Source organism: Hemibagrus wyckioides, linkage group LG12 (genome assembly GCF_019097595.1).
Source record: "Hemibagrus wyckioides isolate EC202008001 linkage group LG12, SWU_Hwy_1.0, whole genome shotgun sequence".
NCBI lineage: Eukaryota > Metazoa > Chordata > Actinopteri > Siluriformes > Bagridae > Hemibagrus > Hemibagrus wyckioides.
Window position 1 is genome coordinate 13,777,957 of NC_080721.1, and position 17,799 is coordinate 13,795,755.

The following is a 17,799-nucleotide window of genomic DNA, read 5'->3' on the forward strand; positions in this document are numbered from 1 at the left end:
TGTCAGAAATATAACCCGGCCGTTCCCCTGTTATATCTGAGCTGTCAGTTGAATAGTGAGGTTTGTGGTTTGATTGGACGATCCGATTGAGTCGACTTTTTATTAGGCACGAGGCAAACTGTGAACTTGTTTCCTGATACAGTGTGAACACTAGGGATGCAACAATACAGTTAACCCACGGTTCAATACGTACCGCGGTTTTTACCCAAAGTTTTCGGTTCGGTTCTGCAAATTTAATTTTTTTTCCCATTATTCTTTGCTTAGGTGACAGAAACAGTATGTTAAGAAGAAAAAAATTGGTTTTATTTTTAATCTCTTTATTTTACTTAAATAAAAAATCAACTTGTACACATTCATAGTGTACTGAAAATAGTGAGATATAAAAATTAGCGCTTGTATGACTTTATTAGTCATGAGGCAGTTCGAGCACTTTTATAAGTTGCCGAAAGCCCCGATCACAGAAAACGGCTGCAAATCTTTAGCAATTATTATATTATAATTATTTTTTGTGTCTCTCGGAACCAGTTGTGTCTGAATGCTGGAAGGAATCAGATAGGGACTGTTGTTTTTTGGATGCCTGTGTTACCTGCTCTGCCCTCCTGCTTCCACACAGTGATATCTCTGGGTGATGGAGCTGCAGTCATTTTTTGTTTACCGTTTTGGTTTCATCGGCATCATAGTCAACAACAAATCCGAAATGTTCCCATACCACAGATCTGAAAGGTTCAATATTATATTGAGCATTGTGGCATCCCTAGTGAACACATTGTTTTACTGCAAGTTATTGCAGGTAGAGTTCGCATGTCATTGAGGTTGCATTGCTCAGTTCTTTAATATTTACTTACACTTCTAATCACATGAGTTTGATTTAACTGCAATTTGAAAATAAGGTAGTGGTGTAACAATGTGGAATTAGATCAGACATCTTAGCTTTCACTTTTACATGAATCGGTGATCGGATGTTTAGCTGTTTAACAAAATCCCTCATGGACTTTGACATTGAACAATGCAAAGCTAAAATAATCTGCTGATTACATTTTATTAATTTATATGTGTAATTTATGTATTCTGTGATTAAATGTACATTAAGGAGGTTACTGTTTCGCACTGAATGCTTAAGAAGAGAAAAAAGCAGTGTGTTTTTTTTGCTGAGCAAATTAATTTTTTTGGGTGTTTAAATTAAAAGTTAAAAATCAATTTTATTTTAATGAAAACCCTTCCTTCACTTTTTTTTCATATAAATTTATAGTTTAACAACCCCCCCCCCCTTGATTGGTTGGTTTTCATCTGTGTATGGATTTATTTATTTATTTAATTATTTTAATATACTTTTCTTTTTTCCCCTCTTGCTTTGAACATAAAACCCAGACTTCCAGCTCCAGTTGTTTTTTATATTTATTTTTTTTCTCTTTTCTTTCTTTAAATATCTGTGGTGTCTACCCTCTCTTAGACAGGGTTAGCTTAGAGTTGGGGTTGGGTGGGGTGGGGGTATAGGGATCTGTGTAAGGGGTTATAATCCAGATAATACAAGTGTGCCTTGAATTGCACACCACACCTTTGCCTTGTATGTTATGTCTCTGTTTAAAAATCAATAAAAATATTGTTGAGTAAATAATGTTACTGCATATATGGGACTCTTATTCCTCGTTGTTAACTGGAGTCTTTTTTTTCCCCACCCAGATTCGTGTCATGGAGGTCACCATCATCATACCCCTCGTGTGTGAACTCATTTCGTCTGGCAATGGTTACACTTATCCAGTGTCCTCTAATATATCATCTGCTGTTCTCCAGGACCTGGACTGTGAGCAAACCTGGTACAGGAAGGTGAGACCAAATAAAAAGTTTCTGCAGGTTCAGAAATGTCCTGAGTGGCTGGACAGTGTGATGATATAATATTGGTGGTGATATAAATCTTAATGGGTTTATCACCTGGAGGCAGATTTTTATAAAATCATGAAATACTGAAAGATGGTCCAGATGATCTGATTTACTGATGGTCCTCTAAAGACAACTCACATGATGTATTTACTCATTCAGAGTGAGAAATCAGGGAAACAGTGCTGCCTCAGTTAATGAATGAATGCTGTTTAGGCTCCAGGTAACGGATCAGAGTTGGAGTATTTGTCAGACGGACAACTTCGTGAGAATGGAACTAAGCACAAGCTGCTTGTTGATGCAACCAGAAAAAACATCACCATCTCTGAATGCATCGAGCTTCACCATAATGTGACCTGTCATGGGTCAGATCAAAAGGTTTATATTTTTATTTATACTTCTACATGGTTTTAAATTTTGTTTCTTTTTAAAACGAATTAATCATGACTGTCTTTATCTTTTGCAGTTTCAACATGTTTACCAAGGTATGTACTCTCTCTGTCTCTAATTCTAATTATATTTAATGTTGTAAAAATTGAAATTAGTTTTTATTTTCAGTTACATTCCATCATTAGCCTCTCCTTTAGCCTTAGTTGCAGCTTTATCTCTGATTGTTAAAAGCACTGACACTGGAGACTCCTTCCATAAACATTATTTAATAAACATTTCCTAACAGAAAACGTCGCCATGTCAGTGAATACACACGTGTATGGTGTGTATGTGAAGCCTTTACTGCACAAGACTCTGTGAATGAGTTTCTAATTGGGTTTCTAGGGGGGTATGATAATTATAACGTTATGTTATGAGCCACAATCCTTTTCTGTAATGGAGTCAGGTGTGAAATTTATGGTGTGTCTGTGTGTTTTAGTAATCAAGAGCACCACATCAGCCCCTCCTTATGAATCTCCTGTGGCACAAACAGGTGAGTAATTCACACGATTGGCTTCAGTTGTGTGGCATTGATTTATTTTTCTGCTTATGATTTCCCATGTTTTAAAATAACTCCAGAATAAATAGACTAAAAAGGTGGGGGGAGTGTTGAAAGTAAGGGCAGGAGTGGAGGTGTGTACTTATTTAACCCATTCAGTCAACTAATAGGACATGTAAACCATAGCATTGTCCAGAGTACATATTCTCTAGTGTTCTCTTTTTCAGATTATATTCTGGATTAAGATTTGGCATACACAATGTTATGTGAATGAGGATTTAGTAAAAATTGTATTTCTCTCTTTTTATTTTAAAATAAAAGGTTCCATCACCATTGCCTGGATTGTATCTCTGATCTTGCTTGTGTTTGTGGTCCTGTTTCTAATCTGGCGCTTCAGACAAAGGTAAATCTACATCCCACTCACAGCTAACTGAGGGACGATGGAATACTTTAACCTGCTGTCTGATGTTAACAGATGCTTTTATTTGGTGATTTACAAATGATTGTGTTCTTCACTGTGGTTGTGGTGATAGAGTTAGAGGCTGGTGGAGATTGGCACATTGGCGTATATTTAGAAGAGCAGAGAATGGAAGGTGAGTGAAACTCAAACTGCAGGATATTTACACACTAAAGCTGCTTTCACACATGCTTTATTTTGTTATTTACTAAAATTCTGGATCTGGAACTGCAGCTCTTTTAGAAAAATCCTTAACATTGTAACTACAGCATGTCCCAGACGTCGAGGACGTGAACGCACCAATTGACACATTTTTGCTCAAAATGATGCTTTTGTTAGCCAGGGTTGTTTGTTAGTTTTGTAAATTGAACTGAAATTAAATTAAATTTTTCAAGATTGCTCCTGTTCTGTTGAATGTTCTGGACATAATTAAATTTATAACTCCTTATTGTTTATAATGTTTTGTTGGTTTATTTTCTACACTTCAAACAAGAAATGAATCCATCTGCATTTCTTAATGACTGAAGTGTTTGTGTGTGAATGCTAGATCAAACAACGTCCAATTGCTCGAGATTAAAGCGGGTAGCAACAATGAAACTGGTCTACTGAACTCCTTTAATGCAAAGTAAGAGCTTCACCATCTTTTCTTCATCACCTTTAAACCTCAGAGCAGACTCTCTCATCCTCTGTACTTTATTTCTGTTTCTCTTTTTTTGCAAATCCACAATTTCAACAAAAGTGTTTGTCAGAATCCACACTAACTGATGTATGGCCTGTTAACTTTTACCTTTGCATTTAAGTGATAATCGTTCAGTTGCTTCATTCATAGCCAAAACATGTAAGAGCTGCAGCTAAACTACTGTATCCATTCATTCTGATACAACCTACACAATCTGCCGTTTAGCAATAGATCTTTGAAATAGTTGGAGATAATCTAATGAAATGGTGTGTGTGTGTGTGTGTTAGCAGGGACTATGTTACAGTGATGAACGGCTGTGGAAACAATGGGGTGAAGGACGCAGAAGCTCAACCTGCTGAAGACGAACAAATTGTTACAGTGTAAGTGTTAAACCTTTATTACTGTATGTAGATAAACTGATAAACAAATATTGCTGTAAACATTGGTAGAAATAATTAGAGCTGTCACTGTCGATAATTGTGATAACTGATTTGTGCCATTTCTTTCAATTAATAATCTAGAAGACGAGTTAATTGGTGTCTTACAACCAACTTGTATGGAAAATTGTTAGTCTTTGTTTTTGTTGTTGCTTGATTAATGCCTTAGCGTGAAAAAAAACATTTTTTTACTGTATTTATTTGGAATATATAGTTTAAAAATGTCTTTTCTGAACAAAACTACTAATGTATCGGTATCATTACTGATTCTTACTGTAATGAAGACAAAAAATAATAGAAATTAAATAAAAAATTAATTACAAATGTATTTATTTAAAGTATATTAAATTACTTTATTAAATCTTTATGAAATCATTTCATTTGTGATATCACTATGAAGTTAGTCATCCAGTAATGAAACCAAATTGTAGGCTTTAATGTTGCAGTGTTAATGATAGAAGAATGTATGTGTAGAGTTTAGATGTTTTATCTTTATTTAATTGATTTCTATATTGTGTTTTGTCCATCAGGGAGGAGCTTCCAGACTGACAGTGGGGATTACGGTTCATCTTCAGTGCCTCTGTACTCGCCTTTTCTTTCACTGCACTTTTCTGCACATTTACGTTCCATGTATGATGTGTGTGTTGTGTTTACTTTTTGCTCTCCTTTCCTTTTGTGCAATTCTTTACTTTGCCTCTAGGTCGGGATTATTGGCTGACTCGGCTGTCAATCCTTATCGTGACGTCGTTGTGCCGACTGTATATAAGGCCTCGACTTGGTGGCGTGTGAGTTTGCGCCATTCCAGCGTACTGTGTGTTCCAATATTCAGTTGCCCCCCGACTTGTTGTACCATGACTTCATGGGTCATGTGGTGTTGGTGATTTGAACCACTTCTAGTGTGTTAGTTGCCTATTGACTGAGTGAATGCTGTGCTTGAGATTACGCTGGTGCCCAAGTTAATGTTTGGCCTTATTGTGTATTAAGTTACTGATAAGAATGCATCTACTTAATCAATCAAGTCTGTGTGATAACTCGAGGGTTTAGTCAGGTGTGGATACAATACTGTTTTTCTTGATTCTTGATCAGAGTAAAATGTACCTTATTGGAAATAGATGTTATTTTGGATATTTAAATGAGCGTGGATGAGCTCAGCCTCACACAGCAGCACTTACATTTAAATGTGTTGAACAGTGTTTACTGATCAAAATCTGTAATCAGTACACGATGGTTGAGTTTTTGCCAAGTTCACCTCAGTGCCATGTGAGCTCAGGTCTTTTGCTCATCATCTTTCATCTTTGTCAAACCTGAGATGCAGCACAAGTGATTTTTTTAAAAGCAATAATATTTTTAGAAAACATCACTGATGCTTAATAAATGGTGAAAACTGTATTTTATGGAATATATATATATATATATATAAATATACACTATATTGCCAAAAGTATTCGCTCACCTGCCTTGACTTGCATATGAACTTAAGTGACATCCCATTCCTAATCCATAGGATTCAATATGACGTCGGTCCACCCTTTGCAGCTATAACAGCTTCAACTCTTCTGGGAAGGCTGTCCACAAGGTTTAGGAGTGTGTTTATGGGAATTTTTGACCATTCTTCCAGAAGCGCATTTGTGAGGTCACACACTGATGTTGGACGAGAAGGCCTGGCTCTCAGTCTCCGCTCTAATTCATCCCAAAGGTGTTCTATCGGGTTGAGGTCAGGACTCTGTGCAGGCCAGTCAAGTTCATCCACACCAGACTCTGTCATCCATGTCTTTATGGACCTTGCTTTGTGCACTGGTGCACAGTCATGCTTTACACCACTGCATCCGACGCTTTGCATTGCACTTGGTGATGCATGGCTTGGATGCAGCTGCTCGGCCATGGAAACCCATTCCATGAAGCTCTCTGCGCACTGTTCTTGAGTTAATCTGAAGGCCACATGAAGTTTGGAGGTCTGTAGCGATTGACTCTGCAGAAAGTTGGCGACCTCTTCGCACTATGCGCCTCAGCATCCGCTGACCCCGCTCCGTCAGTTTACGTGGCCTACCACTTCGTGGCTGAGTTGCTGTCGTTCCCAAACACTTCCACGTTCTTATAATACAGCTGACAGTTGACTGTGGAATATTTAGGAGCGAGGAAATTTCACGACTGGATTTGTTGCACAGGTGGCATCCTATCACAGTTCCACGCTGGAATTCACTGAGCTCCTGAGAGTGACCCATTCTTTCACAAATGTTTGTAAAAACAGTCTGCATGCCTAGGTGCTTGATTTTATACACCTGTGGCCATGGAAGTGATTGGAACACCTGATTCTGATTATTTGGATGGGTGAGCGAATACTTTTGGCAATATAGTGTGTGTGTATATATATATATATATATATATATATATATATATATATATATATATATATATATATATATACACACATATAGATTCGTCACGCTAAATTTCTAAATAGAAATAAAGATTGATATGGATTTCACTTCCTCTGCTGGTGTTTGTGTTCTAAAACACTGCATTACTCAGAATCATCTTCAGAATTAAAGCTTTCTCAGGATCCACAATCATGCTATTATAAAATACATATTGGTCTTATAACAATAATATGTATTAAAGATTTCATGATGATAATATTGATAGAAACCTGAGATCACAATGATGAGAACTGTTTCTGACAAAAGTGTAAAACATTCCAGAGCATGAAGTGTTTTATTTCCCTTCTACCATTACAGTTGATTACAAAGATTTACATATTAACGAACAATACGTCTTCCGTTTCTAATCATGTTTAGTGATGTATACAGGGACGATTCAGAAAAATCAGAAAACTTTGCGACCTTTCACCGCAGCATTTATTATATTTTTATTTTTCACTTAAATATGACTAGCTACAACTCTACGTCCATTCATCTTACCTTCAAAATAACATTTGTTACATTAACAAAACGCTTTCAATCTGCGAGTCGATTCTCAACTAAAGTCGATTCGATGAATCGATTCCTTGCAAACGACTCATCACCGCGTGAAGCGCTTTAGATCATTCGACGTGTATATTTTAATTGAATACAGCCTTTTAGAGCCTCTTTTATGAAACTGAACTGCATTTAATAGTAAACCCCTTTTCATCCCAGGGAATCGGCTCACTTAGCTCAGATGATCAACATGAAACTATTTTAGCTTCGACTATTTCAGTTTTTAAAAAACAGAATTATGTAGCAATAAGAAAGAAAAATTCATTCAGTATCAGATATTCATAAAATATGTGCGTTGTGTGTTCATTTCTAAAAATGGTTCTGCGAAAAATCTGCACATGACCTTGTCACGTCAAGCTTGTGTTGATTTCGTGTTTGTGTGTTTTGCTGTTTTGTATGAAATCACAACATTAAGTGTTATAATTTTTGCAACCTGCACAATAAAGGTCTGCACTTGTGGCCTCGGAGAATCCCAGACATTTAAACATGCAAAATTTCCATCCAGCTGTTTGGAGTAATTTTTTTTTTTAGCCGCCGTGTTCATATGAAATTTAAAGGGGGCTGAGGAGATCACATTCGTGTACAGTTTATGGAGAATTGCAGAATTTTTAGGGGGGCTGAGTGGCCTAGCGACGCCCATGGTTTACTTTTTAAGTTAACTCTTAGTGCCGGTCCCAAGCCCGGATAAAAATCGGAGGATTGCGACAGGACGGGCATCCGGCGTAAAAACCTGTGCCAAATCATGCGGATCAAATGATGCGCTAAAAACAGCGGACCCTGCCATTGCGCGGGACAAATGCTAGCATAAAAAAGGTTTTACATTCTTCAGTTCTGCCCTTCTACCAGCTTTACCCTTACAGCTGCACTACTTATATTACCCCTCCCCCAACCCTACTTGCTCTGACGTTGCTGGGCAGGTTCTATTTCCCGACAACGGAGATCAGTTGACTGCGTTTTCAGTGTTACCGACTGACTCATTTAGTAAGTCCGGACAAAATGAGGGAAATATGGGAGACTTTGGTGTATTATTTGGATTATAAACCTGATGAGGACAGCTGTATCTTCAGGAATAATGAAGAGGAAGAACAGAACACGCAGTTTGATCCGGGAGGTAATTAATTATTTTACGTTAAAAAGCCTTTGTTACTCTTTCTAATGTAAACTAAAACATCTAAAAAATGATAGTTAATGTTCTGAGATCTGTAAGGTGTTTGTCTTTCTTTTGGTTATATTGTTAATAATGTTGAAACACGTTGAGGCCTGAAGAAGGCCTCAGTTGAAGCCGTTTATTTCCTGATCTCTTTGGTTTTTAGTGTTAGCAAGCTCCTAAACTCTGTATGCTGCTTTTAATGTCTTTCACTGGTGTTCGCTTTGTCTCCGCTAGTTCAGTAACCAGTAGCTTCATGTTGGGTAATTTCATACAGAAACGTGTATAAGTGGATTATTTGTCACTTTTTAAAACCAAAAGCAAACAAATATGGCATATACTTCTATCTAAACTATTTTTCATAAATTTGTAAAATGCATTACTTGTTCGATTACGTACCACTGGAAGCTCGTTAACATGACACTAAACGTGGGGTTGTATTTAGATCCCTCCCACTCTGAAACCCTCATGTACTTCCCCTCACATGTGCACTGTATATAAATTGTTCACTCTGTAGCTCGTCCGCTGGTTCACGTCGCCGGTTTCTGCTGGTTCACGTCGCCGGTTTCTGCTGGTTCACGTCGCCGGTTTCCGCTGGTTCACGTCGCCGGTTTCCGCTGGTTCACGTCGCCGGTTTCCAGATGTTTTCTGTTAATCGAGTTCGGGTCAGTAACGAGTTACCTGCTAAATAATTTGGAATTAAATCCAGGCTCTGAAGTACAGAATGTTTTGTTTTGTTGTTTAATTCTTAGTGTGATCTGCGTGCTGATTCTAACTCGCATCTTAATTACAGTGTCTCTGTATGTAGCATTATGACTATTTATAAAGTGTAAACATTATAAATTGACTATTTCCCAATTTTGAACAGTGAATATCGTAGTTCCTTATAGACGCTTACTTTTCCTGGGACGATAGCCCAGACTCGCTCTTCCATGTCTATAACGCGCAGGTTTACCAAAACATTAGCTGAACCGGAGCCATAACACAGGAGGTAGCAGATGAAGGTCTAGTGTCCTAGCCGCTGGGGTGTTTCAGTGAAATCTGATGTCCTGTAGTTGTTAAAGTTACATTATATGTACAATCAAAGTTAACATAAAATCACAAAAACAAGAAAAAAGCATTCCGCAAGGTTGTACACTAACCGCAAGAGCAGCATGGATTTATGGGCATTCCGCAAAAATGCGCGGTGAGTATAAGTAGGACCAATTTATAGAACACCGGCTGTATGGGGTTAGTGCGAAGTTCCGACAAAAGTAAACAGGTTAATAAAAAGTCATTTTCATTTAGGTTTTTAAAGTTCGTCGCGACAATCTTTGATGTTGGCTTGATGAAGCAAGTAGACAACACTTGACTTCCTTTATTGTGCTGAGGGTTTTTAAGCATTAACGTTAGCATTAGCATTCTTCTTCTTAGCACACTAGCATTTATATTAGCGTTAGCATTAGCATTCTTCTTCTTAGCGCACATGGGTATGTTGCGGTTGTTTTATAGGGTTCAAAAATTTACGGCTTCATCCGAAACAAGATTCTGAAGGATCTGGCCGAGTTTCGTGTCGATATCTCGAAATCCTGCCGAGATATAGACCTCTAAAAAAAAATTAATGGAATGCTATCCGGAAAAATGGCCACTTTGTGCTTCCTGAATTACCGGAAATTACCGGAATTCTGATCGCTTAGAAAAGTAATAGCAACAAACTTCAGACCCTTTTCAAGCCAACATAATAACTGGAGAGACTCTGAGCCTTGCGTTTTGTATGCGCCGCCATTTTACGACTACCTTACAGATTATTTGTTAGCGTTGTACATCACGACCCTTGATAGCGGTAATATATTAAAATCTAAACTATGAAGTACGCTTACAGGAGACTTGAAGTGGTCTCTAAGTTTACATTTTAATAGTGTCTTATAACAAAAGAGCTGGGATTTTACATACAATATTGCTAAATCGTGAATATAGACATGAATGGATTCTTATTCTGTTTTTTGTTTGTTTGTTTTTCAGTTTTTTACCATGGAGATCCTCTTCCTTCTGTTCTGTGTACAAATCTTTGTTGGCACTGGTTTCACATATAGAGTTCCATCTGATATACCAGCTGCTGTTCTCCAGGACCAGGACTTTGAGATGGAAACCCGTGAGGTGAGACCAAATGAAAAACTTCTTCACCTTCAGCGGCAGTGGAGCAAAGGACAGTGTGAAGATATAATATTGATACTGTCATAAATCTTGATATTGTCTTGATAAGTCTTCATCACAGGTAAATTCTGGAGGCAGGTATTATAAAATCTTCTGGCAGCAGTCAGTGGGGGTGATGGAGTGTGAGGTGGTGATGTTAAGTGTTGTTCAGGAGTCTAATGGCTTGTGAATAGAAGCTGTGTATATAAGTTTTTTGTCCCTGATCTCACACTCCTGTAGCATCTCCCTGATGGCAGAAGTGTGAAAAGGTTGTGTTGTGGATGTGTATTGTCCCTGATAATGTTATGGGCCCTCGTGATGACCCCAGTGTTGTAAATGTCCTGGAGTGATGGGAAGGCCGCTCCACAGATGAACTGTGCAGTTTTTATGACACGCTGGCGAGCTTTCCTGTCCTGAACAGTACAGCTTCCATGCCACATTGTGATTGAGCTGGTGATCACACTTTCAACTGTTCATCTGTAGAAGTTGCTGAGGATCTCAGTTGACATGCCAAATTTCCTCAGCCGCCTTAAGAAGTACAGTCGCTGCTGGGATCTTCTCAGGAGCTGCTGAGTGTTGTTAGACCAGGTGAAGTCCTCACTGATGTAGGTTCTGAGGAATTTGAAGGTTTTCACCCTCTCTTCCTCTGTGTCACTGATGTAGATTGGGGTGTGCTGCTCCTTCCTCCTCCTCCTAGGATCAATAATCATCTCCTTGGTCTTATCTGTATTTTAGGAGAGATTATTTTCCTGACACCAAACTATCAGACCTGCTACTTCTGTTCTGTAAGATGTTTCCTCTCCACCAGTAATGAGTCTGATGACTGTGGTATCATCCACAAACTTTATTATCTTGGTGTTGGTTTGGGAGGCCACGCAGTCATAGGTAAAGAGGGTGTACAGCACTGGGCCCTGCATTTCAAATCAAATTCAAATTTGTAAAGATGTAGTAATAATGTTAAAATCTTAATGGTTATAGACAGACCATACAATATATGATAGAAAAGTAATAAGTACTATATGATTTATATAGGCTTCTTGGTATTGGTCGGGGCCCCCTAATTCCCCGGGGCCCTAAGCGGCTGCTTACCTCGCTTATTGGTTAAGTCTGCCCCTGGGTATAGGACTGTGTGTAAAGGGTTTATAAATCCAGATAAAACAAATGTGCCTTCAAACACACTCCACACATTTGCCTTGAATATTATGTCTCTGTTTAAAAATTAATAAAAATATTGTTGAGTAAAAAAGTTAAATAACCTGCACTGCATATATTGGACTCTTAGTCCTCGTTGTTAACTGGAGTCTTTTTTTTTCCCCGCACAGATTCGTTTGTTGGAGGTCGTCGTCATAAACATCACGTGTCAACTCATTTTGTCTGGCAATGGTTACACTTATCCAGTGTCCTCTAATATACCATCTGCTGTTCTTCAGGACCTGGACTGTGAGCAAGCCTGGTACAGGAAGGTGAGACCAAATAAAAAGTTTCTGCAGGTTCAGAAATGTCCTGAGTGGCTGGACAGTGTGATGATATAATATTGGTGGTGTTATAAATCTTAATGGGTTTATCACCTGGAGGCAGATTTTATAAAATCATGAAATATTGAAAGATGGTCCAGATGATCTGATTTACTGATGGTCCACTAAAGACAACTCGCATAATAAATGAATGCTGTGTTTAGGCTCCAGGTAACAGATCAGAGTTGGAGTATTTGTCAGACGGACAACTTCGTGAGAATGGAACTAAGCACGAGCTGCTTGTTGATGCAACCAGAAAAAACATCACCATCTCTGAATGCATCGAGCTTCACCATAATGTGACCTGTCATGGGTCAGATCAAAAGGTTTATATTTTTATTTATACTTCTACATGGTTTTAAATTCTGTTTCATTTTAGAACTAATGAATCATGACTGTCTTTATCTTTTGCAGTTTCAACACATGTACCAAGGTCTGTACTCTCTCTGTCTGTCTCCATCACATTACACATCAGCCATATATTTCTAATTACATTTAATGTTGTAGAAAGTAAAATTGGTTTTTACTTTCAGTTACATTCCATCATTAGCCTCTCCTTTAGCCTTAGTCGCAGCTTTATCTCTGATTGTTAAAAGCACTGACACTGGAGACTCCTTCCATAAACATTATTTAATAAACATTTCCTAACAGAAAACGTCGCCATGTCAGTGGATACACACGTGTTAAAGGTTTTTATGTGAAGCCTTTACTACACAAGACTCTGTGAATGAGCTGTTGCCATAGAAACCATAAAAGCTGTAGTGTGACAAGTATTAGAATGAGTGCAGCTCTATAGTGAGAGAAACAGATTTTCACAAAGTTTGCTTTATTTCAGATGTCACCATTACATGTTGACATAAAATGGATTTTCTGTAGCTGTATAATTTCACATCACTGAGGAAATAAGTTTAGGTCTGCAACTTATGCAACTGAGAGAGATCTCTTTCACAGCTTTATAATTTATTTTTTTGCTTTGTTTGTTGTGTAGTCCACCAGGTGTTGTTTTGTCTGTCAAACTTTAGCTAATTTTTCAGTGTGCCGTATTTCCCCCTTGCTGCAACGTGCCCATGATGTTTATTGGTTTTCTGTGTGACCGAGCCGTTTTTGTTCAGTGTCGCTGCGTCCTGGTTTTCACCTGATAAACTAATATCACTTGCTGTTCAGTTTCTAATTGGGTTTCTGTTGCTAAGCAGCTAGCTGTAACATTCCTACTCTGCATCTTTTCACACTGAACATGTTCATCACCATGATGTGAAGTTATCACAAAGTTATCACTTTTGCTGCCAAACAGTCCTGACCCGTCCTGCACTGTGTATTCTGACCCCTTTCTATCAGAACCAGCATTAACTTCTTCAGCAGTTTGAGCAACAGTAGCTCGTCTGTTGGATCGGATCACACGGTCCAGCCTTCACTCCCCACGTGCATCAGTGAGCCTTGACCGTCCATGACCCTGTCTCTGGTTCACCACTGTTCCTTCCTTGGACCACTTTTGATAGATACTGACCACTGCAGACCGGGAACACCCCACAAGAGCTGCAGTTTTGGAGATGCTCTGATCCAGTGGTCTAGCCATCACAATCTAGCCCTTCATCAAACTCTAAGCTCAAATCCTTACGCTTTCCCATTTTTCCTGCTTCTAACATCAACTTTGCTGCCTAATATATCCCACCCACTAACAGGTGCCATGATGAGGAGATACTCAGTCTTATTCACGTCACCTGGCACTGGTCATAATGTTATGGCTGATCGGTGTATTTGTTTTGTAGGAAAGAGTTGTTCATTTAAACACATCATAGAAAAATATTATAATTTAACGCTTTTATGTTATGAGCCACAATCCTTTTCTGTAATGGAGTCAGGTGTGAAATTTATGGTGTGTCTGTGTTTTAGTAATCAAGAGCACCACATCAGCCCCTTATGATTCTCCTGAGACACCAACATGTGAGTACTTTGCACGATTTTTTTTTTTTTTTTTTTTAGATGAAATCCACTCTACTGGGTGGAGTTGTGTGGCATTGATTTTATTTTTCCACTTATGATTTCCCATGTTTTAAAATAACTCCAAAATAAATAGACTAAAAAGGTGGGGGGAGTGTTGAAAGTAAGGGCAGGAGTGGAGGTGTGTACTTATTTAACCCATTCAGTCAACTAATAGGACATGTAAACCATAGCATTGTCCAGAGTACATATTCTCTAGTGTTCTCTTTTTCAGATTATATTCTGGATTAAGATTTGGCATACACAATGTTATGTGAATGAGGATTTAGTAAAAATTGTATTTCTCTCTTTTTATTTTAAAATAAAAGGTTCCATCACCATTGCCTGGATTGTATCTCTGATCTTGCTTGTGTTTGTGGTCCTGTTTCTAATCTGGCGCTTCAGACAAAGGTAAATCTACATCCCACTCACAGCTAACTGAGGGACGATGGAATACTTTAACCTGCTGTCTGATGTTAACAGATGCTTTTATTTGGTGATTTACAAATGATTGTGTTCTTCACTGTGGTTGTGGTGATAGAGTTAGAGGCTGGTGGAGATTGGCACATTGGCGTATATTTAGAAGAGCAGAGAATGGAAGGTGAGTGAAACTCAAACTGCAGGATATTTACACACTAAAGCTGCTTTCACACATGCTTTATTTTGTTATTTACTAAAATTCTGGATCTGGAACTGCAGCTCTTTTAGAAAAATCCTTAACATTGTAACTACAGCATGTCCCAGACGTCGAGGACGTGAACGCACCAATTGACACATTTTTGCTCAAAATGATGCTTTTGTTAGCCAGGGTTGTTTGTTAGTTTTGTAAATTGAACTGAAATTAAATTAAATTTTTCAAGATTGCTCCTGTTCTGTTGAATGTTCTGGACATAATTAAATTTATAACTCCTTATTGTTTATAATGTTTTGTTGGTTTATTTTCTACACTTCAAACAAGAAATGAATCCATCTGCATTTCTTAATGACTGAAGTGTTTGTGTGTGAATGCTAGATCAAACAACGTCCAATTGCTCGAGATTAAAGCGGGTAGCAACAATGAAACTGGTCTACTGAACTCCTTTAATGCAAAGTAAGAGCTTCACCATCTTTTCTTCATCACCTTTAAACCTCAGAGCAAACTCTCTCATCCTCTGTACTTTATTTCTGTTTCTCTTTTTTTGCAAATCCACAATTTCAACAAAAGTGTTTGTCAGAATCCACACTAACTGATGTATGGCCTGTTAACTTTTACCTTTGCATTTAAGTGATAATCGTTCAGTTGCTTCATTCATAGCCAAAACATGTAAGAGCTGCAGCTAAACTACTGTATCCATTCATTCTGATACAACCTACACAATCTGCCGTTTAGCAATAGATCTTTGAAATAGTTGGAGATAATCTAATGAAATGGTGTGTGTGTGTGTGTGTGTTAGCAGGGACTATGTTACAGTGATGAACGGCTGTGGAAACAATGGGGTGAAGGACGCAGAAGCTCAACCTGCTGAAGACGAACAAATTGTTACAGTGTAAGTGTTAAACCTTTATTACTGTATGTAGATAAACTGATAAACAAATATTGCTGTAAACATTGGTAGAAATAATTAGAGCTGTCACTGTCGATAATTGTGATAACTGATTTGTGCCATTTCTTTCAATTAATAATCTAGAAGACGAGTTAATTGGTGTCTTACAACCAACTTGTATGGAAAATTGTTAGTCTTTGTTTTTGTTGTTGTTGGTGCTTGATTAATGCCTTAGCGTGAAAAAAAACATTTTTTTACTGTATTTATTTGGAATATATAGTTTAAAAATGTCTTTTCTGAACAAAACTACTAATGTATCGGTATCATTACTGATTCTTACTGTAATGAAGACAAAAAATAATAGAAATTAAATAAAAAATTAATTACAAATGTATTTATTTAAAGTATATTAAATTACTTTATTAAATCTTTATGAAATCATTTCATTTGTGATATCACTATGAAGTTAGTCATCCAGTAATGAAACCAAATTGTAGGCTTTAATGTTGCAGTGTTAATGATAGAAGAATGTATGTGTAGAGTTTAGATGTTTTATCTTTATTTAATTGATTTCTATACTGTGTTTTGTCCATCAGGGAGGAGCTTCCAGACTGACAGTGGGGATTACGGTTCATCTTCAGTGCCTCTGTACTCGCCTTTTCTTTCACTGCACTTTTCTGCACATTTACGTTCCATGTATGATGTGTGTGTTGTGTTTACTTTTTGCTCTCCTTTCCTTTTGTGCAATTCTTTACTTTGCCTCTAGGTCGGGATTATTGGCTGACTCGGCTGTCAATCCTTATCGTGACGTCGTTGTGCCGACTGTATATAAGGCCTCGACTTGGTGGCGTGTGAGTTTGCGCCATTCCAGCGTACTGTGTGTTCCAATATTCAGTTGCCCCCCGACTTGTTGTACCATGACTTCATGGGTCATGTGGTGTTGGTGATTTGAACCACTTCTAGTGTGTTAGTTGCCTATTGACTGAGTGAATGCTGTGCTTGAGATTACGCTGGTGCCCAAGTTAATGTTTGGCCTTATTGTGTATTAAGTTACTGATAAGAATGCATCTACTTAATCAATCAAGTCTGTGTGATAACTCGAGGGTTTAGTCAGGTGTGGATACAATACTGTTTTTCTTGATTCTTGATCAGAGTAAAATGTACCTTATTGGAAATAGATGTTATTTTGGATATTTAAATGAGCGTGGATGAGCTCAGCCTCACACAGCAGCACTTACATTTAAATGTGTTGAACAGTGTTTACTGATCAAAATCTGTAATCAGTACACGATGGTTGAGTTTTTGCCAAGTTCACCTCAGTGCCATGTGAGCTCAGGTCTTTTGCTCATCATCTTTCATCTTTGTCAAACCTGAGATGCAGCACAAGTGATTTTTTTAAAAGCAATAATATTTTTAGAAAACATCACTGATGCTTAATAAATGGTGAAAACTGTATTTTATGGAATATATATATATATATATATATATATATATATATATATATATATATATATATATATATATATATATATATATATATATATATATATATATATATATATATATATAAATATAAATATACACTATATTGCCAAAAGTATTCGCTCACCTGCCTTGACTTGCATATGAACTTAAGTGACATCCCATTCCTAATCCATAGGATTCAATATGACGTCGGTCCACCCTTTGCAGCTATAACAGCTTCAACTCTTCTGGGAAGGCTGTCCACAAGGTTTAGGAGTGTGTTTATGGGAATTTTTGACCATTCTTCCAGAAGCGCATTTGTGAGGTCACACACTGATGTTGGACGAGAAGGCCTGGCTCTCAGTCTCCGCTCTAATTCATCCCAAAGGTGTTCTATCGGGTTGAGGTCAGGACTCTGTGCAGGCCAGTCAAGTTCATCCACACCAGACTCTGTCATCCATGTCTTTATGGACCTTGCTTTGTGCACTGGTGCACAGTCATGCTTTACACCACTGCATCCGACGCTTTGCATTGCACTTGGTGATGCATGGCTTGGATGCAGCTGCTCGGCCATGGAAACCCATTCCATGAAGCTCTCTGCGCACTGTTCTTGAGTTAATCTGAAGGCCACATGAAGTTTGGAGGTCTGTA

The 17,799-nt window shown here is 37.9% G+C and overlaps 2 protein-coding genes across 6 annotated transcripts; both read left to right on the forward strand.

Annotated features, from left to right (window-relative positions):
* Positions 1-1,689: 1,689 nt before the first annotated feature.
* Positions 1,690-6,574, forward strand: LOC131362466 (uncharacterized). Its single transcript, XM_058404466.1, has 9 exons — positions 1,690-1,824; positions 2,092-2,253; positions 2,342-2,360; positions 2,744-2,797; positions 3,125-3,206; positions 3,337-3,396; positions 3,808-3,885; positions 4,230-4,319; positions 4,907-6,574. Exons 1-9 carry the CDS (start codon positions 1,690-1,692, stop codon positions 4,923-4,925), a joined length of 699 nt encoding a protein of 232 aa, XP_058260449.1. The 3' UTR covers positions 4,926-6,574.
* Positions 6,575-6,816: 242 nt separating this feature from the next.
* On the forward strand, positions 6,817-17,171 carry LOC131362405 (uncharacterized). 5 transcript variants are annotated; one of them, XM_058404382.1, is made up of 12 exons: positions 6,817-8,462; positions 9,016-9,163; positions 10,500-10,634; positions 11,993-12,133; positions 12,349-12,510; positions 12,599-12,617; positions 14,075-14,125; positions 14,491-14,572; positions 14,703-14,762; positions 15,174-15,251; positions 15,595-15,687; positions 16,281-17,171. In XM_058404382.1, exons 2-12 carry the CDS (start codon positions 9,140-9,142, stop codon positions 16,297-16,299), a joined length of 864 nt encoding a protein of 287 aa, XP_058260365.1. In that variant the 5' UTR covers positions 6,817-8,462; positions 9,016-9,139; the 3' UTR covers positions 16,300-17,171. The 5 variants fall into 5 exon arrangements, with proteins under 5 accessions (XP_058260365.1, XP_058260366.1, XP_058260364.1 ...); XM_058404380.1 differs by lacking the exon at positions 9,016-9,163 and having other exon boundaries at positions 6,823-8,462; positions 16,281-16,332; positions 16,451-17,171; XM_058404381.1 differs by lacking the exon at positions 9,016-9,163 and having other exon boundaries at positions 6,822-8,462; positions 15,598-15,687; positions 16,281-17,170.
* Positions 17,172-17,799: the final 628 nt, after the last annotated feature.

Bases quoted from the DNA above. Each gene is read 5' to 3' on its own strand.
- LOC131362466 (XM_058404466.1), top strand. From the start codon at position 1,690: ATGGAGGTCACCATCATCATACCCCTCGTGTGTGAACTCATTTCGTCT. The intron at 3,207-3,336 runs GTAAATCTACAT...TTGTGGTGATAG, and splicing joins ATCTGGCGCTTCAGACAAAG to AGTTAGAGGCTGGTGGAGAT. The intron at 3,886-4,229 runs GTAAGAGCTTCA...GTGTGTTAGCAG, and splicing joins CTGAACTCCTTTAATGCAAA to GGACTATGTTACAGTGATGA.
- LOC131362405 (XM_058404380.1), top strand. From the start codon at position 8,397: ATGAGGACAGCTGTATCTTCAGGAATAATGAAGAGGAAGAACAGAACA. The intron at 10,635-11,992 runs GTGAGACCAAAT...TTCCCCGCACAG, and splicing joins TTGAGATGGAAACCCGTGAG to ATTCGTTTGTTGGAGGTCGT. The intron at 14,126-14,490 runs GTGAGTACTTTG...TTAAAATAAAAG, and splicing joins TTCTCCTGAGACACCAACAT to GTTCCATCACCATTGCCTGG.